This window comes from Diceros bicornis, chromosome 38, assembly GCF_020826845.1.
Source record: "Diceros bicornis minor isolate mBicDic1 chromosome 38, mDicBic1.mat.cur, whole genome shotgun sequence".
NCBI classification, from domain to species: Eukaryota; Metazoa; Chordata; class Mammalia; order Perissodactyla; family Rhinocerotidae; genus Diceros; species Diceros bicornis.
In genome coordinates this window covers 17,135,206-17,160,547 of record NC_080777.1, presented here as the reverse complement: position 1 = coordinate 17,160,547, position 25,342 = coordinate 17,135,206, and the positions used below count along the sequence as shown (strand labels likewise).

The following is a 25,342-nucleotide window of genomic DNA, read 5'->3' as shown; positions in this document are numbered from 1 at the left end:
TGTAGAAATGAGAATAGGTTTAAATAGTCACCTGCAGGGTGTTTTTAATCTGGGTTTTGATTAATTCTAAAGATGGTGACTGATTAACCTCTTTGTTTTTTTATTACCCTTTAAGGTGTGTTCAGCCTTGGCGTTCCAGTCGATGCTCTCTTCTTTATTGGTAACCAGTTGGTGGCCACGAGTCATACAGGGAAAGTGGGGGTGTGGAATGCTGTCACTCAGCACTGGCAGGTTAGTTTTAACTAAAGCATGTTATAGAAATAAAAACACTTCTGAAACTCATGCTGCTTATGCATCTGCTTTATTCTTATGGAATTAATATTTTTCTTGTTTTGGATTATACAGGATATTGAATATATATTTAGTGGTAAGTTTGCTTCTAGATACAGATTTGACTATGTTTTCAAGAATTTTAAGTTACTTTGGAAAATGAGTGGGTTTTTAAACTGTAGTTTGACTTTCCTTTGTTTCCTTGAAATATTTTAAGTTCCATGCCTTGGGAATAGTGGTTTAGGCAAACTTCAGTTCCTGAGTGGAAGCACAGATCTGTGAAAATGCATAGCCTGTTAGAGAAGATAGCAAGCTAAACGATCTCAGGTACTTGAGAAGGTCAAGAAGGAGATAAGACTAAAAGGAGGTTAATTCCTGATTCTGAAGGAGAGAGGAAAAGTTAAAGTACTTTATGTCAGATCCATGTTTAGAAAGATAACAGTAGTAGCTGATATGAAAGATGTGCTGGAGATCAGAGGAGTAATCCTGCAAAAGAAGCAGAGAGAGTCAACTAAAACAGTGGTGTAAGAGATGGCAAAGATGAGACTGAAAAACATTTCATAAGCCTTCCAAAAATGACGAGATTGGTATCTGATGAGATGTGGAAATTAAGGAAGGAGAGAGAGAGATATTTCTAGTTTTAACAGTTGAGTGGCTAGTAATATTTTGAATTGATAGGGAACATAGGAAGAGAAGCACATATGCTGGTGGATAGTGTAATGAATAATTAGGTTGCTGAAATATTTTTACTTTGCGAGTCCTATGGGCATCCAGGTGCAGGTTATAGTTGGGAGTATCCCTTTGGAATTTGAGAGAAGAATGGGCTAGAAAAAGGTATTTGGGAACCACAACACTTCTGTGATAATTGAAAAATAAGAATTGATGAGATTTTTCATTGGGAGAGTCTATATACAGAAAGAAAAGCCAAAAATTAAAACCCTGGGGAACATTAGCATCTTAAGGGGACAAGACAGGAAACCAAGAGCCATAGGGACACGTATGATGTGATTGAGAAGTGACATTGATTTTGGCAGTAGGATATCATTTACAAATGTAAGTTGATTAGGTTTTGGGGATAGGGGAGCCAGATCGCAGGAACTGCAGCATAAAAGATCAAAGATTAGAGATGGCAATTCCAAGTTATCTTGCAAGAAGTTTGGTAGTGAAGGAAAGCAGAAAAACAAAGTGATAGCTTAAGGAGCAAGGCTAGATTGAAGAAAAGGTGTTCACTGCTTTATTTAATTTTTCTCTAGGATGAGAGAAGCTTGAGCTTACTTGTAGTCAGAGAGGGGAGGCGCCAGAGAAAGCATACGAAGATTGAAAGAATGGAGATGATTTCTAGGCCCATAGAACTCAGGAGTATATGGGATCTAGAACACAGCTAGAGTGGGTCACCTAACAGGCTAGAGACACTTCTTTCTCTGTGACAGAATGCTAAGGAGTATTGAAGAAGATAAATTCAGTGGAAGAGAAAGACATTGGAAGTATGTATCAGGGATTGCAAATTATAAATCGTACGTTTGTAGTAGACCTGGGAGGTAAAGTTACGTGAGTTTCTCCATTAGAGCTCAGTACTGGGAATAAGAGCAAGAGAAAAGAACACAGTATTGGCCTGATTTGGGATTGGAGATGTAATAAAATGGATATGACACACCAAGGGATGAGAAAATATAAAGATGGCAAAGTAGTTGAAATTGTGAGATCAAGAAGTGAAGAAGTGCCAGGTAGACAGAAACGGATGTAGGGATGTCAAGAAACTAGAGAGAAGTTAAAGCAGACTGATGACTTATAAGGAATGAACAGTGTTGGAAAGATAGGAAGTTATGGTCAAAGATTTAATTTAAGATTTAGGAGTTGGAGCTGTTCTCACTGATGTAACCATTTAAATCATACGTTGAACTGACTTAAAGGTGAAAGTAATTGAAACGAGTCAGAGACCTGTAAGAGTCATCAATATGGACGTTTATGTGTCAGAATAGTAGTAAAGAATGGGGTAAAAGTAAACTGATCCAGGTGCCCAGATCCTCAGCAAAGGTGGTGAGTTGATCTGGCAGTTACAAGCTGGACAGAGATGTGGTAATTGAATGTCATGACTGAGTTGAGCTTGTAGAGGACCATTCTTGAGATCTTATGGCCCTGAGGTACTGGGGAGATGGTGAGAGAATGAATGACCTTCAATAAAAGGGATTACAATCAGGAAAATTAGGTTTCATTTTAGGTGAAGACAGAGAAGTCTTGTTTGTGGAAAAAAATACTAGCTAGACCTTCCATATAGGCACAGCACAGAGGCCTTATAGATGTCACCATTAGAATGGTGGGCCAAGGAATGTGGGGAAAGACTGATCTAGGTGGATCTAAAGTTTAAGTAGAGGGAAGTTGATCAGAGGGATTCTTCAGCTGGTGATATTTCTATGGAGAGGAATGTGAATTTTAATGTTTTATGGAAGGTCTGCTCTCAGGTTAGGTTACTTGATGTCAATTCTGAACTTTTAGTGGCTAGGGGACACTATGCTATCTGTGTCATAAAACCGCTGGGGTAAATTTGGATTATTAAAGGAATATGCTTCTTTATTACCTTTTTTGTTTTCTGTGAACATTTTAAAAACTACCTACAAAAGTTTTTGTGTCTTTGAGATCCTGAGAACTGTGCTAGTGTCCTCAAAGTGGACACTTTATCTTAAGCTTTTAGTGCCATATAAAACCTAATGCTTCTTGTTTGGTTTATGCATGAATTGAAAACCATATCTGACAAAGTAGATTTGTTACTACATTTCAAGAAGATCTGAGGAAAGTTGAGCATTTGTACAGCAACTTATAAACCAGCTAGATGAATATCTTTGTAGTGCAGTGCAGAGGTAGTCTGTAATGAAATCTCAGCATCTCGTCTTCAAATCTCAACAGACAGTGTGACCTGGGGCTGACTCCTGACTGCTGGGACTCCTGGTTGAGTAGGTTCTGATTTGGCCTTTAGCAGCACTGCTGCTCGTGAATAACACAGAAAGTACACGGGACAGCTGTTGTAGTTCTTTACTCTGGTTGTATAGTCAAGATTAATTTGAAGTATTTGAGTCAGATGAATGAGAGAGTGTGTGTGTTTAAGCCGTAAAGCTGTTGTGAAATTTTTTTTGGTGTATCAGTTGTTATTAGGACCGCTTCAATAAAATGTTCATGAAGATTTTATGAAAGCATTGTATCTAATTGGAGTAAGAAGAAAGAAATTATTTTTTCAAAGAAATTCAGTTGTTTGTTGTCTTTTTTGTTTACCCCCTCTGCAAAATTACGTGAGAAGATTAATAATAAGGAATTAATGAGTGTTGTCAAATAGGTAGCTTAGGGTGAGTTACATGGCAGCATAGCAGCCTTAGCCATTGTTTCCCAAGTTGTTTGAATTTAAATTTAGGCTTCTGTTGGAAGCACAGGTTATACATGTTTCATTTTCAAATCAAAGCAGAAAGACAGTTTTGTAAGTTAGTCCTGGGAAATGAGAGGAAGTCATCAAATGCAAACAATAGGAATATTTGTACCCCCAAACTGAAAATAATTGAACAATTAGAAAACTACTATAGAATAAATTTCTAAAGTTATTAAAGAGATAAAAGAAGGAATAGACTATAATGAAGGACTAGGACCAGTCTGGAAAGAAGGAAAAGGAAATACTAGAAATTAAAATGTCATTGAAAATTAAAAACAAAACAAAAACTTTTACTTAATGGGTTAAATAGAAGCACTACTGAAAAGACCGTGAATTGACAGACACATCTGAGAAAAATCATTCACAATGAAACAGAGAGAGTGGGCTGGAAAATATGAAAAAGAAAGAAAAGAAGAGAAAGTTTATTTCAGAAAGGAACAGAATGGAATGGGACAATTTTAAAAAAGATGATTGCTAACAATTTTGAAGAATTGAAGAAAGACATGAATCTATTGATTAAAGAAATACACCAAGTATTGACAAGTTAAATAAGATCAAATTCATACTTACACATATTGTGGTGTAATAAAAGGTAAAAATATCATAAAATTGTCCACAGAGTGGTGACAGGTTAACTGTAATTAGACTTAAAGCAGACTCCACATCACCAGCAGTAGAAGCCAGAAGACCAATAGGCTATTCACAAATTGGTTGTGAAAATAACTTTCAACCTAGGATTTTACACCCAGCAAAACTATCATTCAGATGTGAATGAGAAAGATGTTTTCAGATAATACTGAGAGAGTTTGTCACTTATAATCCTCAGTGGAAGGACTGCAAAAGAAAGACCCTTTGATAAGAAGGTTATTTATACTTTGAAGGGGAAGGAGTGGAATGCAATAAACATTATTTGCAAAGACATTGGTAGGTATGTTGGTAAATCTAAATAAGTGATTAAAGTAACGTATGAGGGTTAAATCATACTGTTAAAAGAAATGATGGTTATCCAGGTAGAGATTGTGATTAAAGGAGTCAAGTGGCCTTCTATTGCTTGGGAAAATCTGATTATTTTTAAATTGTAAATCATTTAAATTGACACGTAGAAATTAATGAAAATCACTGCATGATACCTTAGGAGAGAAAGTCCACTTCCATCCTAGATTTGTGACCACTGTGACTGAACCATATATACTAGTCAGTACCTCAGGTTCTTGACGTGAAGTGGTTAGGGTAAAGAAGAGGAGGCCGTAAGATGGTTGACCCCTTGCTCACTAGGAGAGAAGAACTCGGCAGTACTAACTCCTCTGGAACCTTACTTATCCTCTACTTTCCTTTTTCTTCTTGTACTGAGGGGTAGGCATGAATAGAACAGCAGGACTTAGTCAAGGGTTACAGAAAAAGAGGTAGGAGGCCTCTAAGCCTAGAGCCCATCCTCCCAGAGAACAAATGGTAAAAACGTTTGTCTTAGATGTACCCTGGGTAACTCCAGGCTGCTGCCACTGCTCCATTGAAAACTGGATCCAAGGGAGAGGCATCTCGTGGCTTTACCTACCCCCATCTTCCTATTATAAAGATTCTGGGGTAGGAGTTGAAGCTCTTGCTGGAGTGCTGGAGCTAAAAAAGATGACATTGGTGTGAGAAAATTGGTCAGTGGGGTGTAAAGCAGCCTTCCCTCCATTCTTCAGACAGCTTTACTCCTGTCACTGAAAAGTTCTCAGTGTTGCCCTGCTACAAAACTTATTGGCTCTGATGAAACAGAAACCTGACCTGAGATTAGGGAGTGGTAATTGAGACTGCAGAGATATTTCTAGTGTAACTTGCAACCATGCATGACACCAGAACATATGTACAGAAATTGGGGTCATGTACATGAACAGCTTATAGGAATCATTATTTCCAAGTTATAGCTCTTTTTAAAATTTCTTTTCTTTCTTTCTTTTTTTTTTTGCTGAGGAAGATTCAACTTGAGCTAACATCTGTCACCAATCTTCCTCTTTTTTTGCTTGAGGAAGATTAACCCTGAGCTAACATCTGTGCCCATCTTCCTCTATTTTGTATGTGGGTTGCCGCCTCAGCATGGCTGACAAGTGGTATAGGTCTGCTCCCAGGATCCGAACCTGTGAACCTAGGCTGCCAAAGCAGACTGCACTGAACTTAACCACTACGCCACAAGCCTGGCCCCTAATTTCATCTTTTAATTAGAGTGGACCTGGATTCTGTGCTTTTATATTTGCTGTTCTGTCAGACATGCCCCTTCCCTTTCTTCTACCTGACTCATAGTTGACTGTTTCAGTTTTCAAGCTTTGCTTCCTTTCTGAACTTTTCCTTGATCGTTGCCCTTCTTCTCGGCTAGGGTTGAGATGAGAATCCTTCCTCCTCCTCTGTGATTGTGTTGCACATGCTATTCTAGTGCACATCTCGCTGTAATTGTGTTGATGTTGCTTTCTTGCTCACAAGTTTACAAGCTCCTACAGAGCAAAAATGGCATCTCACATCCCTTATACAGTCCAGTACTTGTTCCCTTGGAGAATATCTGGTACATAAAAAGTATTTCATTTAAATGTCATCTGTGAGGTTTCACATGGAGCTTTGGCCTGGCTGTCCACTGGGAAGATTCATTTGGGTCTTACGTGTTGCCACTACTCTAACACACTTTTTGTTTGTTTTTTATTTTGTTTTGTAGTAAAAATCATGCCCTTTGCTTTTCTTCTAGCACAAATACAGGCAGCTGTTAATTTGTAACTAGATTGATTTTCTTGGAAAACAGGTTTTTTTATTCTAGTACTTGAAAAAAGAAAAGCATATGAGAACTTGTTTGTCTTGTCATTTCCTAGGAAATAGAGATAAAGTCTTCAGTGGGGAGAATGAAAATAGAGAATACTACCTTTTCAAAGAAATGGTAATAAATTATCAAGGGAGCAGGTACTATCTGGAAATCAGTTGATTTGTTTTCTAGTTCTAATTCTGTCCCTTACTTACTATGTGATTTTGAGCAGGTCATTTAATCTCTCAGATGAAAGAGAGAAGGAAGAAAGGGACCTAGTCAGACTTGGCGTGTTAGTTCTAATGTGTGCTGTGTTCTCAGAATCATGTGCAGAAAAAGGAGATAATCCATCTAAATTCTGAAAAGAAAGTGCTGCTGTTGGAAATACAATTTTTTAAAAAAGCTTTAAAAGGAGCTATACTGGTGGCTCTTCAGAGTTCCCTGTCTGTGGGGGGATGGTGTATGTGTGGGGAGGGTGTGTGTAAAGAAAGTCCATTTTCTAAGCCCTACTGAATTGGATATTTGTGTCCTTTCTATTAAAAGAATCAAAATTTTGAGGAAATTGAGCAGAATATATGAATTGTAATTAATATCTAACATCTAATAATAATCTTACTACTTCAGGTTCAAGATGTTGTTCCTATAACTAGTTACGACACTGCTGGGTCGTTCCTTCTGCTGGGATGTAACAATGGATCAATATATTACATAGGTAAGTGTACTGACACTGAACATGGTCGTATTTAACGTGATTTTAAAAATGAGAACAAGAAAACAGTACCTTTTTAAATTTTAAATAGATATACTATTTGTTTTAATGTTATTTAAAAATTTTTATTTTTTAGATATGCAGAAGTTCCCTTTGCGAATGAAGGATAATGATCTTCTTGTAACTGAACTTTATCATGATCCTTCAAATGATGCTATTACTGCTCTGAGTGTTTACCTCACACCCAAAACAAGTTAGTACCTGGCAAAATCATTATAAATTCTGGGAGTTTTTTTGAGAATGTATGTCTGTTCATTGGTTTATTATGCTAAAACGAATCAGGTCCTTTCTTTTTGAGAACTGCAGTGCCAAGGATTTCATCTTTGTTACATGTTTGTTAAGTTTATATTCGGTTTTATATTGAAGTCAAACATGACCAATAAACAAACCTACTTGAGATGGGAAATTAGAACTTTTCCTCTTCTGAATTGTATTTAAGCCATATTATTGCAGTATTAACTGAAATTATAAAAAAATTAGCCACACATTTACCTTCCTATTATAGTAGCTGATTTTGTTTTGAAATTAGGAACTTTTATATTTTTAAGCAAAAAAATAAACCTTAGATTATTAATCTCTCTTGGAAAAGGAGCTTATTTCCTTGGGAAATTTTAAATTTAAGTTGTGAAAAAGTACATTTTATTTGGAAGTTTAATATCTATAACTTTGCCTTTTCAAAGGTCATTGCAATGAAATTAACAAACTAGTTCTGTAAATTATTAAGAATTTTTATATTCTAGCGTGAAAGATAAACATGAACGGGAAATTTAAAATTTATTTGTAATGAAAGGAATTCTAGAAAATATTAACATTTATCCAGTAATCGTAATAGGTTTGAATGTGTTATTTGTATAAAATCATTTTATTGAATTCATTGAAAGAAATCGTTATCTTCAGTTTGAGAGAAATAAATATTCTAGTGTATGCAGATGATTTTGATTAAAATTATAGTAGGATTTCCACTATATTGCATGAGAACAGGGGTCAGCAAACCATGCTCTTTTTATTAATAGTTTTACCTATTGTCTTTGGCTGCTTTTGTGCAACAATGACAGAGTTAAGTGGTTGTGACTGAGAGTATGGCATGGAAAGTTTAAAATATTTGCTTTCTAGCCTTTTACACAAAGTTTACTGACCCCTGCTGTAGAATGAAATTTGCATTTTTTTTGTTTAGTGTTTTTGTGACTAAGTAGAAATGAAGGATAAAACTTCTTTTACAGTGGCAGGGGGAGAATGGAGTCACCTTTTAGATTCTAAGAAGTGTTTTCTATGGCATACTCTGTCTCCTTTGATTCAAGTGTTCTCAGGTGAATCAGAAAGAACAGCCATTAACTCTAAGAGGTTCTCTATCTGTGAAGCTTTTTAAGAATACAGGTCACCAAACTCCATCCTATCTTTAAATATGTTATGGAGTCTGGGCACTTGTTTAAAGAACAAAGCTGCAGATGAACCTGACATGATGAGCTGTACATAATTAGAAGAGGTAACATAGGTATGATGCAAGCAATGTAATGGATATATTTGTTCCATAAGTTAAGTGTTTTGAAACTATTAAATAGTATATACAAGACTTGATTATTCAAGGAAGATTCAATATTGTACCAAAGTAAAAGTCAAACAGATGGTCATTCTAAGCTAGAAGTAGTGTGGAATATTGCTTTAGGAATACTATGTTCTGTATGTGGTGTTCTTAGTATTTATGTCAGATTTATTAATTCTTTAAACATTTATTGAGTACCTACTATGTCTCAGGCACTCTGGAAGGTGGCATAGATAAAAAGATGATTATAGTTCAGTCCCTCAATAAGGAGTAGGGGTAGGTAGACCTGGAAATAGATTGAGGCTTAGTGTATTATAGTTGCCATGATAGAATCTAATACCTAGTACAAGGGAGGAGGTGAGCATTTATGTCTGTGAGTGAAGGTTAGGAAAAGACTTGAAAAGGAAACGTGATTTTAAGGTGGTCAGAGAGGCCTTAAGATTTTTGTGCTGAGCTGGATTTGGGGCTGATACAGACACTGAATCCAGCTCTGCCTCTTATCACATGGAAGCTTTGCAAGGGCAGCTTTCTTTCCATCATCATCTAATATACCCCTTTCAACTTTTGACCATGTAGGTGTCAGTGGTAACTGGATTGAGATCGCCTATGGTACGAGCTCTGGAGCAGTGCGAGTTATTGTGCAGCACCCAGAGACAGTTGGGTCAGGCCCCCAGCTGTTTCAGACTTTCACAGTTCACCGAAGTCCCGTGACAAAAATCATGCTCTCCGAGAAGCATCTTGTATCAGGTAAAGTGATTTTATTAGTACTGGGAGGGAGGTCACCTCCTGTAGAACCTTGCCTTGTGTGTAATTTTCTAGACTCCTACTACAAATTGAAAGAATATAAAAGCAGTGTTTTATGTGGGAAAAACATACTAAAAGAAATGGTAGAGAGGTTTAGTAACTGAAGAAATGTTCTGATTGTCTTTTAAGGATTTCTTTCATTTTGCCTGGTTGTAGTATACATAAATTTAGGAGGTATCATGTCTTTCATTTACTCTCTTTTCTAATATTTTATTCTTATAGTGTATTTTATTTAAAAATATTATCATAATCCTGTGGAGAAGGATTTTTTATGAGAGAAATTTTCCAAGTATGAATTTAAGATAAATTTATCTTGTATTATCTTAAGGTTTAAAGCTAAAGTAGTAGATTTAGATGTATATTTGTTGTTTGATCAGCTTCTAAAAAATATTAAAAATTAGTAGAATGTATAGAGATTATTTGAAGAAAATAACATTTTTGTGGGTTTGTTGTTCCTCATAATCATATAAAATTTTTAAAAATGTAGATACTAGTTAGATACTTAAAAATTAGATACAGGGGGCAGCCCAGTGGTGTAGTGGTTATTTAAGTTTGCGCACTCAGCTTTGGCAGCCCGGGGTTCAGATCCTGGGTGTGGACCTATGCATCGCTCATCAAGCCATGCTATGGCGGCATCCCATATACAAGAAATGGAGGAAGATGTGCACAGATGTTAGCTCAGGGCCAATCTTCTTCTTCTTCAAAAAAAATTAGATACAGATTTTTAAGCTTATTAAAGTAAAATGATCACAAAGTAAAATTCCATTATGAGATTCATTACATTTGATGGATGATTTCTAAAAGGCTTTAGGAAAATTGAATTGTGAGTCTGGTAGATCAGTAGACCTTGCTTTTATATTAAATCTTTTGTAGATCAATTCCTGCCTGACTTAAACTTTTTATAAACATCATTTTCATATATCAAGTTTGTTTATATGAAGACTACATAGTATAAAAAGGTGATGTGTCTTTCACTGTTCTCCACTCTAATTAAACACCAGATGGAGCTGAAATACCTCGTACATGGATGGATGGATGGATGGATGATGGATGAATATGGTTTTATCGAATGTCTAATTGTTTTGGGTATAATTATGCATTTCTGAAAAATCTCTTCTTTAGGCTTTCATAAAGCAGTACTCACCCACCTCACCAAGGAATCTCTTCTCACTCCTATCATTAGTTCCTGCTTTTTTGCCCAATGGCTCAGTGTTGGAGTGCCTTAGAGCTCTTTCCTAGATTCTCCATTCTTTCTCTATATTTTCCCTGGTGATTTGAGTATTATCTTTTATGTCAGTGACTCCCAGACTCTTCCTCCACCTTTGAAATTCACAAAGTTCCAAACTTGTATATCCAATGCCTGTATCTGGTATATGTTTAATAGGCATCTCAAAATTAACCTGGTTAAAATAGTACTTTTGATATCTCTCAAAAACTATCTTAGTAAACAATATCACCATCTATTCATTTACTCAAGCTGACAATCTAGGAATCACGCTTGATTCCTCCCTTTCTCTCATCTCCCACATAGGTGTAATCCATCAGTTAAGTCCTGTTAGCTTTGCTTCAACATATGTCACAGATCTGATCACTTCACTTTGCGTCCATTGCTGCCAACCTGTAGCTCAAATCATTATTTCTGTCCTAGATTACTAAGCTTCTCAATTCTTCCCTATTTATCTCTTGCCTCTCTATGGTACATGTTCCATACAGCAGCCAGAAATATCTTTTAAAAATGTAAACCGGATCAGATTCCCAATGGCTTCCTATTGTGTGTAGAATAAATAAGTTAATACAGCTTTTCCTGTTCTGGATCGTGTACCCCTTTCAAGCTGCTGCTTATTCCTCTCCCCTGGGCCACTGAAGTGGAGTGCGTGAACTTAACCACTACGCCACTGGGCCAGCCCCGCAGTTGTTCTTTTTATTTGAAATGTTTTGCCCCTATATGTTTGTTTGGCTGCCTTCTTGTCATTCAGGTCTCATTCCAAATACCTCCTCAGTGAGGCTTCCTTGGCCACTCAGTCTAAGTTACCCAAAACTATCTAACTAACAGTCACTTTCTCTGTCAGTACCTCGATTTGTTTTCTTCATAGACTTAAACATCTGATCATTTATTTGTTTGCTTATTTATCATCTGTCTTTCTCTTCTAGAATATAATAAGTTCTACAGTAGCAGGAACTTTTGTTCTTCATCTTTTTCTTTAGCACTTAGCATAATTCTTGACACACAAAGGATGCTGAATAAATGTTGTATGAAATGAGGTCATTTGATCCTGTGAGGAAAGAGACTATGTTTCAGGGTTGTTGTAGTGTTTAAATGACAGTGCTTAGAGATACTCAGTAGTAATTGCTGTTATTTTGATGGTGATGATGTTATTGTAGGATGTGATGCCAAAGGACTACGTAGTAAAATTTGCATTTTAACATCAAGTAGTTCATGTAGGATTGAAATTGAAATAAATTTCTCAAGATAAATGTCCAGGTTAGCCAAAAAATCTGGAGTATTTTGTGTATACTCAGTTATGTTATTCTGCCACCTGGTGGATATTAACATAATATGTAGTGATATTCTTTTTTCCATAGTGTGAGTTTTCATGTCTTAAATAAAAACTTTAGTTAATGATTAATATCAACAGAATTGCCATAATTGCCCATTTGAATCAGCTAAAGATACTTAAATTATTTTTTGAGTCCTAGTAAACTTAATAGTGAAATTAGGAAATTATTTTCCATGAAACGGATTAAACAGCCTAAAACTAAATGTCTCCTTTTTCACCAGAAAACTGACATTGAGTATTGAGAATTTTATTACATAGGTAACATCTGTGCACTTCTTATTCTTAGTGCAATTTGCCAAAATTAAATTTCTTTCTAAAGTTTTGTTTAAAATATGCAACGCAGTAGGAAATGAAATAGTAGTATGGAATGAAACAGTAGAAAATATCCTACCCAGTAGGAAATGTTTGCATGCATTATAAGAAATTTTGCATACTTTCCTGGTATTTACTGATAAGTTCATAGCTCATTGCTAATAATAAAAAATTTTCTGAAATCATAATAAATGACAAATTAGTACACTTTTTTGTTAAGCATACCACAAAAGTGCAGTTTTTGCATTAATGATGTCATTTTTTGGTTTACATTTTCTAATGGAGTATCCAGACAAAAAAACAGCAGAGAGAGGTTATTTGCTAGGGGATAGCACAATATATACCCACTTAATATTATTTGCATGAAAAAATAAATTAATCTAATTGCATTATGTTTCTTAAATACAGATTTTCTTATTTTATATAAAAATAATTTTCAGCTTTAGTATGGAATCTTAATTTTTCTTAATGTATGAGTGGACAATAGATAGCTGATTCCTACAAGCTTTTTGACAAAGGTCATTTGTGACAATAAATTTCAGTAACTCCTGATCTAGATTGTTTAGTATTTGAGTAACATAAACAGAGACAGTTTTTATGGTTGAAAAAAGTAAACAAGGCAAGTTGTTTGCTGTCTAGTTTAGCCACAGAGCAGGATAATGTTCAGCATCTTCCCTTTTACATATACTTTTTTTTAACCTTTTCTACATTTATACCCTACAGGCTACTTTTATAAGGATCCATAGATTTACTTATATACCCTATATTTTCAGCAAGGTAAACTATATTCAGTTCTCTCATTTTTGTTGGCTAGGTACAAATTAAGTATAATTTTAAGATAAATATATCATTTGCCACTCGAAATGTGCTATGATCTCTTTAAAGTAGATCATAGTGAAAAAAGTTAAAGTGTGTCTATAAAAGTGATTTCGTTGGTGCTCTTATAATCTATATTTAGCAACTCTTCTGTGTTCTCTTTTGCTTCTAGTCTGTGCAGATAATAATCATGTCCGGACATGGACAGTAACGCGATTCAGAGGAATGATCTCTACTCAGCCAGGTTCTACTCCTTTAGCGTCATTTAAGATCCTGTCTCTGGAGGAGACAGAAAGTCATGGAAGCTATTCCTCTGGAAATGACATAGGTGAGTTAGCAAATTTGGGGCATTTTCAAATACTATGTTGGCAATGCAGAAGTGTATTAACTGTAATAGAAACCTAAAAAATGTTTTAAATATAAATTTTTCATTTTAGTTTTGAAACTCATTTAAAACAAATTTAGTGTGTTTTTCTTATTAAGTTCTATAAATTCGCAAAATTATAGCATCATTTTTCATCGTTTAAAAAGTTGAGAGTGAATTTTTCATCTTATTAGAATTTCCTCATTTAAATAATATGTCCAGATGCTAACCACTTTTGTTTATTTTTAAAAGCCATGATGGCTGTGAATATTTGAAACTTGAAATATTTTTTTTATTGCTAATAATTAATCTGAAAATAAAATTTGAAGCTAGAAAAGGGGTGGCACTCATATACTGAGAGTTGTTTCGATGGCATTGTAATATCCATTAGGAAACAACGTAGCATCTCCATCGATATGCTCTGATTTCAGAAGATATATAAAGTTAGTTTGATTTGTCTCTCCATACATCATACACACATGACATTAATAATTCTGTAGGACCTGTTGGTTAACTAAAGTACTTTTCTATCATTTTATATAAGCAGAAATTATAGCACTGATGGAAAATAGGAAGGAGTGCATTAGAATTGTTTTTGCATGAAAATATTAAATATATGTCCTTCCAAAATATGCTTCCAACAGTAAAGATTTCAAAATAGTTATCTTTTAAAAATGTAAGCTCCTCATGAGAATTGTACTACCATAGTCTTAGTATTTTTAGAAAAAGAAATGCTCAGTGTTGTCAACTTTAACAGTTGCTTTGGGATCCCAGTTCCCTCTGTGATGCTGGGCACTGGAAGTTTACAGTTTTGTTTCATCAACACATTTTTTTCCTAAGTCTTATTTTGAGATATAATTGATGTATAACATTGTATAAGTTTAAGGTGTAGCGTCAGCAGATGTTTATTGAGTCCTTTTGCTCCAGGCATTAGAAATCTAAGAAAATGCAGTGAACATCAACTTATAGTATAGTAAGCAGTGGGAATAAAAAGCAAACAATTGTATTTTGCACACTGTGCTCAAGTGCATAGGGCAAAAAGCACCTGGGGAGACAGTGCTAGACTCTGTACTAGGGGATGTAACACATACTCTCTAATCTTCTTGCCAATTTTATGAGGTAGCTATTATCCCCACTTAACACTCATGGAAACTGACATTCAGATGGAGAACACGTCGTAGAGGTCTTAATGTTTGAGCTGAGACATGAAAGTTTGGAAGGCTCTAGGATTGGGACATTCCTGGCATGGAAAACAGCATGTTAAAAGGAAAGAGGCCAAGAGAGCCTGGCAAGTTTGGAAAATGTCAAGAGGGTCATTAATTGCTGGTGTGTGGGTAAGAAGAGTAGGACATGAGACGGAGTGGATGGGGGTTCAGGTCATGGGTCAGATCAGGGAGAGCATGTCTAATGTTAATAAAAAGATATTTAGAAACTTTAATAATAGTATATCCCTTATGTGGTGATTATGATGATTAAAATGAGTTGTTTGTAAAAGATGTTTACTTACAACAGCCCTGTAAAATATTTAAAGGGAGCAGGGAGATTTTTTTTTTTTCTCCTTATAGTTTTATTTTAAAAAATATCCTAAAAGATAGACATATAGATTAGTGAAACAGACTAGAAGGTCCAGTTTCAGTAGGGTGGTATGGGTAGAATCTAGATTGCAGGGGTAATAGAGTAACACATATCAGAGGTGACCATGAAAGAAAGAAATAATGGAGCTATTTAGAAGGCAGGGAAGTTCAGAGGTCATGTTTTTGATCCCTCCTCCCTTCTCCTCCATTGAAGATAGGAGAGATAAGAGGATATTTTGTGTTCTGAAGGAAAGGAGCCAATTGGGGGAGAGAAGTTAGAGAAATTATAAGGGGAGAGGTGTGGATAATTAGTAGAGTTAAATTATGTGAGAATCCCATATCTGTCAGTATAAAGTTTGAGGGGAGAGTCCCATAGTCCTCATTCCTAGTTATTTTATTTATCATCACTATTTTGACTTTGTTTATAGATTATTGAATGAGGATAGAAAGAGGTCATTTCTTTTCAACAGAGTTAGAGTTCAGAAAGTTGTCCATTAACTGAGCAACTGCATAGCTTAGTGAAGAGCTAGACAGCTTGGGTTTGAATTCCAGTTCCATCAAGTAGGACCTGTGAGATCTGAGGTGAACAAATCTGTCGGTGCCTTAGTTTTCTCCTCTGTAAGATGGAGATGGTAGTAGTGCATCCCTTACGTGGTGATAATGATGATGAAAATGAGTTATGTGTAAAGCATTTACTCTGGCACATAGTAAACATAAGTATTTGCCAGCTAATAAAGATGTTATTGTTCCATTTATTGTATCCATTGTATCCATTTATAGATATGATTCACATAAGATAACTTGGAATACACAGTCATGCACTGCATAACAATGTTTGTGTCAACGATGGACCACATACATGACGGTGGTTCCATGAGATAGTACCGTAGAGCCTAGGTGTGTAGTAGGCTGTACCATCTAGGTTTGTGTAAGTACACTCTATGATGTTCACCCAGCAACAGAATTGCCTAATGATGCATTTCTCAAAGTGTATCCCTGTCATTAAGCAACACATGATTGTACTGTCTTTCAAAATTGTGTTGTATGTCACATGCTTGTGAATAATAAGTTGGTGTTATTCTAGCTAATGAATATGATAGGAAAAAAGAATTATTAAAATTTTATAAGTTTTGCATGGAAACACTTTTTATTTATATTGTTCAGACTCTTTTATTTTCTGGTACTTTATTTTTTATTTATTTATTTATGTTGAGGTAACATTGGTTTATAACATTATATGTTTCAGGTATACATCATTACATTTTACCCCTTTCACCTTCCCCTCTCCTCCTTTCCGCTCTGGTAACTACCAGTCTGTTCTCTGTGTCTTTGTGTGTGTTTGTTATTGGTTTTTTTTTTTTTTTTGTGAGGAAGATCAGCCCTGAGCTAACATCCATGCTAATCCTCCTCTTTTTGCTGAGGAAGACCGCCTCTGAGCTAACATCTGTTGCCAATCCTCCTCCTTTTTTTATCCCCCAAAGCCCCAGTAGATAGTTGTATGTCATAGTTGCACCTCCTTCTAGTTGTTTTATATGTGGGATGCGGCCTCAGCACAGCCGGAGAAGCGGTGCATCGGTGCGCACCCGGGGTCCAAACCTGGGCCGCCGGTAGCGGAGCGCATGCACTTAACCGCTGAGCCATGGGGCCGGCCCGTATTGTTGTTGTTTTTAATCTTCTACATATGAGTGAAATCATATGGTATTTGGCTTTCTCCGTCTAACTTATTTTGCTTAGTATAATGCCCTTAAAGTCCATCCATGTTGTCACAAATGGCAAGATTTCATCTTTTTTTATGGCTGAGTAGTATTCCATTGCGTATATATACCACATCTTTTATCCATTCATCCATTGAATGTAAGACTTGAAAACATAGAACTCCTGGAAGAAAACATAGGCACTATGCTCTTAGACAGCGGCCTTAGGGGCATCTCTTTGAATATCATGTCTCCTCAGGCAAGGGAAAGAAAAGAAAAAATAAGCAAATGGGACTACATCAAACTAAAAAGCTTCTGCATAGCAGAGGAAATCATCAACCAAACGAGACAACCTAACAATTGGGAGAAGATGTTTGCAAATCATAATCCAGTAAGGGGTTAATATCCAAAATATGTAAAGAACTCATGCAACAGAAAACCAAACAACTCAATTAAAAAGTGGACTGAGGATCTGAACAGACATTTTTCCAAAGAAGATATACAGAATCTTTCTAAAATATATGAGCCATTTACCTGCCTTGCTAGGTACAATAAAGTAAAAATAATTAAATCTTTCTTTTTAGATTGAAAACCTTGCAGGGTGCAACAGGCTTCTGATTAGTTAAATTCTATTTAATGAAGCTGTACTTTATTTTTTAAGATTTTGCATGTTGGCTTTTCAGAAAAAGATAAAATAAATACATAAAGTAACTTCATTTATACATCCCTTTTTTGAAGTTGTAAGGAACTGAACACCTTCTCAAAGATAGTAAACATAGAACTTATATTTTAACAGGTTTTCTTCTAGTACTGATAATATGTAGTCTTAAGCTTGCCTTCAGCTTTTACAGCCTTAGCACATAAAGTGTAATTATGAAATGCTGTGTGTTTCTTTAAAAAATTTTTAATGCAAATTGAAGTACTTGTGGTGCTGCATTTTGTGTCTGATTTTGACTTGGAATGTAGTGCCATGTTGATAGGCATGAAAAATTCTTTTTTTTGGCATAGGTATTAATGTTCCTTTTGTGAAATGAAACCAATTGAATTTTTTAATTAACTTCTTTTGACATTTTCTGTTTTCGGACCAAGGGCCTTTTGGAGAACGAGATGATCAACAGGTGTTTATCCAGAAAGTTGTTCCCATCACTAACAAACTGTTTGTAAGACTCTCATCTACTGGGAAAAGGTAACACTTTATTATAAAGATATTTATATTCAGAAGTTGCTTTTGCCTTATGAAAGGTATTGAATAATTTGACATATTGCTAAAGGAGTGCTATCAGACACAGGTTTTTGTGTGTGTGTGTGTGAGGAAGATCAGCCCTGAGCTAACATCCATGCCACTCCTCCTCTTTTTGCTGAGTAAGACTGGCCAGTCTTACTGAGCTAACACCCGTGCCGATCTTCCTCCACTTTATGTGGGGCGCCGCCACAGCATGGCCTGACAAGCGGTGGGTCGGTGCGCGCCTAGGATCCAAAGCCGGGCCGCCAGCAGTGGAGCACGCGCACTTAACCGCTACGCCACGGGGCCGGCCCCCAGAAACAGGCTGTTGAGAGAGAAGTCTATTCATTATCTTGTGATTGTTTTAACTTAAAATGAAGACAGTATACTTAGTGCTTATTCTCTAGGATTTATTTAAGATGTTCACAGATGCTGCAGACAGTTAGGAAGGACTGGTGATATAGTAGAAGAACCCAGAGAATTTGATGGCAGACAGCTGAACTAAATTCTCATTCTGGCACTTCCTCTTACTAGCTGTGTAAATTCAACTTCAGTTACTTTGTTTCTCTGAGCCCCAGTTTCTCTATAAAATAAGGTTCAACTACCTTGGCAGGATGTCACAGGATAAAATGAGTTAAAAACATGAAATATCTTGCATTGTCCCTGACTATAATAGATGCTTAATAGAAGTTAATTTCCTCTTCCTTTTCCATTTGACTGAAATTTTACTTCTTTTAAAATCATTATTTATAGCCTCAAGCAGATTGAGCTGTGATGTTTCTCTTTAAAACCATAAAATTTTTTGCATGTCAAACAAGTGAAAAAGGTAACATTCCTATTAGTAGTCATTGAAAAGGTTATGGATTTTCATACTAATGTTACTAATGCTACTGATATTTTTAATGATTTCTTGGTTATCCTTTCTTCAGCCTGTCATCTCTAGTTTTTTAATATTTTAATGAATAAATTCTTTGAGATGATCAATTTTCTTTCCATCAGTTTATTGCGTGTAGTCATTAGCAACTATTAAATGAATTGATTCCAGAATTACATAAACTCTCTTTGTCAGCTTCTTTTTTTTTTTTAAAGAAGAAGTGTTAGGAGCCTATAATCTAGTTAGAAATCAAATTGTTATCTTGAGAAATGTTACAAGTCACTGTGATTTAGTGTGCTGTGCGTATTTGGTGAAGAAGCTGCCAAATGTTTATTAATACTGCGGTTATAATGTAACATCCTCTAACAACGTAGTGTTTCCTATCCTCTTCTGTTACTTCACACAGAAGCAGTGTGTTGTAATAAGCTTCAGTTTCTGCATGATAAAGCAAATGTTAAAGTTTTTAAGTTTACAATTCCAGAAGAAAAGCTATAGTTATAAAAATAACAAGCGTAAATTACTTTGTAGAATTAAATAGAAAATTAGCCCCTCATGAAGCTAATGTGAAGCAAAGCTTTCTGTTTAAAGATAGTGCAGGTTCTTAACAGGGAGAAGTGAAATGGAAGGGTTATATTGAAAGTGGGCTGGGAAAAAACTTTAAAAATTTTTAAAGGAAGAAGTAATTCTAAAGAATCTATCCCATAGGAAAAATAAAACAAGCACAATTATATGTTTGTTTTCATGCACATAGGTTGATTTATTTTGTTTCAAACGTAAACAGGAATCTAGATTTTTAAAAATATTTTTTATCAATTTGCAGATATTAAAAATAAATGTAATTAACTACATTAACAATAATGTGAAAAATTGTGATCATCTCGATAAACACAGAAAAAACATTTGGCAATTCAACACTCATTTGTGATAAAAAAAGAATCCTAGCACTTCAAAATAAGGGAGAGATTTCTTTTTTTTTTTTTAATTTTTTGTTTATTGCAGTAACATTGGTTTACAACATTGTAAAAATTTCAGGTGTACATCACTACACCTCCATTTCTGCACAGATTACATCATGTTCACCACCAAAACACCAACTACAACCCATCACCACACACATGTACCGAACCATCCCCTTCACCCCCCTCCCTCCCCCCCCCCCCCCCCCCCCGGCAACCACCAATCCAATCTCTGTCCCTATGTGTTTGTTTATTGTTGTTATTATCTACTACTTAATGAAGGAAATCATACGGTATTTGACCTTCTCCCTCTGACTTATTTCACTTTGCATTATACCCTCAATGTCCGTCCATGTTGTCACAAATGGCTGGATTTCATCGTTTCTTATGGCTGAGTAGTATTCCATTGTGTATATATACCACATCTTTATCCATTCGTCCCTTGATGGGCACTTAGGTTGCTTCCAAGTCTTGGCTATTGTGAATAACACTGCAATGAACACAGGGGTGCATGTACCTTTACAAATTGGTGTTTTCAAGTTCTTTGGATAAATACCCAACAGTGGAATAGCTGCATCATATGGTAGTTCTAACCTTGATTTTTTGAGGAATCTCCATACAGTTTTCCATGGTGGCTGCACCACTTTGCACTCCCACCAGCAGTGTATGAGAGTTCCCTTCGGGAGAGATTTCTTAATCTGATAAATGTCTACAAAAATAGTTGTAGCAAACCTCGTACTCAGTGGTGAAATATCGCAAGCTTTTCTCTTGAGATTGGGAGTGAGACTAGGATAGACTCTGTCACTGTATGTGGACACGTGGGAATTGACTCCCACTCCCCACCCCCTTTTGCCCTGCCTGTTAGGAAGCTCAGCTAAACTTCATACTCTGTTCCTATAATGTTTCTCACATTAATATGGATTGTATTTCCTCTTCCTCCTTTATTTTTTGACCTTTCATTTGCCTGGTACTAATTGTTCTTAATCTTTGTTTTTAGATAAGGCCCCTCAACTCTGTTTTGAAGTAGGCTGGGATAAATAATTCAATCAAGTACAATTCAGTCAACCCTTATGTGACTTTGGGATATCATTTTCAATATTGTCCCTTGGTTTCTTCATTTGTCAAATGTGGATAATAATTGTTCTTTCTCAGGTTTTTTTGTATTTTATGAAAATCAATGAAATAGCTATAAAAATGCTTTGAAAAAGTTGAGTATTATCGTAATGGAGGATACTGTTTAGGCATCTTTATACAACTACATTATTTCTGGTTTCAGATTTTTAAGTTTACACATAAATTTTAAATGACTTCTCATGATCTTTTCTAGTATGATGTCTACTTGCTTTGTTTCTTTCTGCCTTTTTGGTTTCACAACTTCCTCTTAAAGAATTTCTCAATTCCCATCAAGGCTCTGTGTGTTTTTCTTCTAAGGTTGACTTAAATTATTTGCCTGATTTCAATTATTTAATACATGGTTTTATAAGAGCCTTTTCTCTAGACTCAAAGAAACAAGACTTGGATTTTATTCCTATTAACTTGCCTTGTTAAAAGCAAGTTTAAACCTTTAAACTTTAAATCTGTTTTACATATGTGGAGTATTCTACTATAACTTTGCAAATAAGAAATTAATTTCAAAAACCTGAATTATAAAATGTTATTTGTTCCCATGGTTTACAACTGTACAATATCTTTTGCAGAATATGTGAGATCCAAGCTGTTGACTGTACTACAATATCCTCATTTACAGTGAGAGAATGTGAGGGATCCAGTAGGATGGGCTCAAGACCAAGGCGCTACTTGTTCACAGGCCATACAAATGGCAGCATTCAGATGTGGGATCTGACCACTGCTATGGATATGGTCAACAAAAGTGAAGATAAGGGTAGGTTCATATGGAGAAATGTTTGTCACAGGGTAAGCTTCTGATGTAAGTGATTATAAAGAGTGTGTGTTTTCCTAAGATGTAGGCGGTCCGACTGAGGAAGAGCTGCTCAAGTTACTGGATCAGTGTGATCTGAGCACATCTCGCTGTGCTACTCCTAACATCAGTCCAGCAACTTCCGTGGTTCAGCATAGCCGTCTCCGTGAATCAAATTCTAGGTAGGTTAAGGAGTTGAATATTGTATCGTAAGTTGAATTGATTGCTTTTGGGAAAATTGGCTGAGATATTGTAATCACAGTTGTTCTTGAAAGCCATATTTTTCAAAGTATGTTTTTAATTCAGACATTATGTTGATATTCACTTTTTTTTTAATTTAACTAAATTTCTCATCTGTATGTGTATCTGGTTCTTGCATAGAAAAACATTTTTTGCTCTTTAACTCATTTTGTGAATTGCTGCCAATTTGGATGCCTATTATGTGATCAAGAATTCACTCAAAGGAAATTAGAAAAATCCCAGGTCACCTTGGGTAGTATGTGGAGCTTTTGTTCCTGTTGCTTCAGGGACACACTAATCAAAGTGATTACAGTATCTTGTCTAATCTTACATTTAGGCATTATGTACTTTTATTTATTTTTTATTTTATTGAGATATAACTGACATACAACATTAGTTTCTGGTGTACAACATAATGATTTGATACTTGTATACGTGATATACTTTTAATGATATACATTGATATATTAAATTTGATATACATTTGATATACATTGTATCTCAAAAGATATACAATGACAAAGTATATCTTTTTAGTTACCATATTAAAAAAACATTCCAAAATCTGAACTAAGGGCCAAATACTGAATTATATTGTTTCTCATTGGTTTTTAAGGTTTTTTGTTTTTTCCTCAGCTTTTTCAGCTATTCACAGCTCCAGCTTGGCTGTGAATATATGTATGGTATTATTTGCCTTGGTAATTTTATACACATACGCATACATACACATACATGTATATAATATATAGGGTACTCAATAAGTACATTTTTATATACAGAAATAAGGATATGGTATTTTTTATATATTTATATAATGTGTTTTTATTGGTAGTTGAAGTAATGAGATGTGCCCCTGAAAAATCCCAGAAAGAAATCTGAGCTGTAATTTAAAAACTGTATTTCAGTCTTCAGCTCCAGCACCATGAAACCATCCACGAAGCAGCTACTTATGGTTCCATAAGGCCTTACAGAGAGAGTCCTCTGTTAGCAAGAGCAAGGAGGACTGAGAGCTTTCACAGTTACAGGGACTTCCAGACTGTTAATTTGAACAGAAATGTAGAAAGAGCTGTCCCCGAAAATGGTAACTTGGGTCCAATACAAGCTGAAGTGAAGTGGGCAACGGGAGAGGCTAATGTGTCTGAGCGAAAGTCTCCTGGAGCAGAAGTAAAAAGTCTGAGAGAATCAGATAGTGGATTGGAAGTACATAAAATAGCTGAAAGTTTTCTAGAATCCAAGAAAAGGTCATCAGAAGATGAAAATGAAAATAAAGTGGAGTTAAGGAAGAAAGGCGGATTTGAAGGAGGATTCCTTGGAAGAAAGAAAGTTCCCTATCTGGCATCATCACCCAGTACCTCTGACGGAGGAACTGACTCACCTGGTACCGCATCCCCGTCTCCTACAAAGACGACTCCATCTCCTCGGCATAAAAAAAGTGATTCTTTAGGTCAAGAGTACAGCTTATGAAAACTTACCAAAAGGAGTAGTTGTTTTGTTAATTTAGATGAAAGTTAAACTCTACCGAACTTCAGTACATTAGCTTTTACACCAAAACTTTACAAATTAAAATTGGACTTCGTTTAGTATCTTTTTAACAGAATTACCTGGAGTAAGGAGATAACTATCTCTTTTGACCTTTTGGAATATTTTTTTAGTTTTACATATACATTTAACAGATCATTTGTAAAAGCAAGAGTCCATTTCAATGTTTAGCTACTCTGGATTTTGGAAACCTAGTACCATGTCTTAATAAGATGATGCCCATAGAGATGAGCATCCCCTTAGAGTGTCGGAACCAACAGACTGTATTCCTAATCTTGATTATGCCTGAGACTTGTCTTGCAATGTTGTCTTCAGTGAATTACATAATTCTCTTTGGAACTTGGTTTCTCGACCCTTATTGTGATTGCAAAGTGTTTACCAGATATTTAATGAGGTGCTATGTTTGTGAAAAAATATCATGTCATTGAAAAACACTATTGATGTTGAATACCAGATACACTGCGTAGTAGTAAGTCCCTTAGTAATTTTATTTTAATTGTGGGTCATTAATTCTCACTGTTGGAGTTCTTAAATCTTAGCAAGCATCACCAATATTAAATGCTGAAAGTCCATTTAAACTTGCTTTAAAGTTGGAGCAGTTGTCTGTGTTTGAACAGATGAAATAAAAATACTAATCAAGGACAAAGCTTTGAGTGCCCAGAAGGGGAAACTACTAGTTGCTAGTCTGCCTTGTTTTAGGAACCACCGTATTTTTTTTCCAGTGTTAATAATCAAGGTAATTAAATTAGAATGTGGCCATTTTGTTAAGCTTATGAGACTACAGGTTAAAAGGTTTTGGCTGCTGTAAAAATGTTTTGAATATATTTTGAGTTGTAAGAACAACAGAAAAATTTTTTTTACTTTTTTTTTCACTTAATTGGAATGATTTTCTTTTCTGCAAGTAAAGTAATTGTAAATTTAAAGCATTATGCATTTATTGGTGAATAATGTATATATTCCCATTCCAAGAAATATATTGTGAGTGAAGTTGAAATAAATTCTTTAAGGTTTACTATATTGCCAGTGGTTTCACAACAGTTCTTTTGTATTTATTTATCAATGAAATCAAATAAAAATGATTAAGACTACATGTTTTCAGTTACTTAAGGAACAGTTATCCTGTTTAAAGTGTACCTGTATGAGTTTGTTCATGTCTTTGTTGCTTCCCATAATAAAAAAGGGGGAGGGGAGCTGGCCTGGTAGTGTAGTAGTTAAGTTCTCGCGCTCTGCTTAGGCGACCTGGGGTTTGTGGATTTGGATCCCAGGCGTGGACATAGCCACCGCTCATCAAGCCGTGCTGTGGCAGCATCCTGTATACAAAATGGAGGAAGATGGGCACAGATGTTAGCTCAGAGCTATTCCTCCTCAACAAAAAGAGGAAGATTGGCAATGGATGTTAGCTCAGAGCTAGTCTTCCTCACCAAAAAAAAAAAAAATGAGAAAGAGGAGGGAGAACTTAATATGTGTGAAAACTTATATTATCAATGAGGGAAAATGGTAGGCAAGGAATAATTTCAGTATTACTATGGATTGCAATTATCTGTTCTGTAATTACTGTTTCCCATCATAGTCGTATACAAGTTGGGTGGGCAGTAAGAAAACTAAAGAAAAAAATTGAGTATTTACCCAGCCTTTCCAAGAGTAAAAGCCCATTGAAAAAAAAAAAGACTTATGTAGTAAAATCCCATACAAAAGGCAACTCACTGTACCATGGAT

At 35.5% G+C, this 25,342-nt stretch overlaps 1 protein-coding gene across 3 annotated transcripts in view; it reads left to right on the top strand.

The window, feature by feature from the left end:
- The window catches only part of KCTD3 (potassium channel tetramerization domain containing 3), a 59,054-nt gene extending 34,340 nt beyond the window's left edge, over window positions 1-24,714 (top strand). For 2 of the 3 annotated variants that reach the window (XM_058533699.1, XM_058533702.1), the window contains exons 10-18: window positions 116-231; window positions 7,071-7,158; window positions 7,292-7,408; window positions 9,332-9,502; window positions 13,418-13,573; window positions 17,967-18,063; window positions 21,627-21,811; window positions 21,891-22,029; window positions 22,993-24,714. In XM_058533699.1, coding sequence (XP_058389682.1) covers window positions 116-231; window positions 7,071-7,158; window positions 7,292-7,408; window positions 9,332-9,502; window positions 13,418-13,573; window positions 17,967-18,063; window positions 21,627-21,811; window positions 21,891-22,029; window positions 22,993-23,551 — 1,628 coding nt within the window. In that variant the 3' untranslated portion in view covers window positions 23,552-24,714. The remainder of the gene's footprint in view (window positions 1-115; window positions 232-7,070; window positions 7,159-7,291; window positions 7,409-9,331; window positions 9,503-13,417; window positions 13,574-17,966; window positions 18,064-21,626; window positions 21,812-21,890; window positions 22,030-22,992) is intronic. The other variant, XM_058533701.1, reaches the window with a different exon arrangement.
- The last annotated feature ends 628 nt before the right edge of the window (window positions 24,715-25,342 follow it).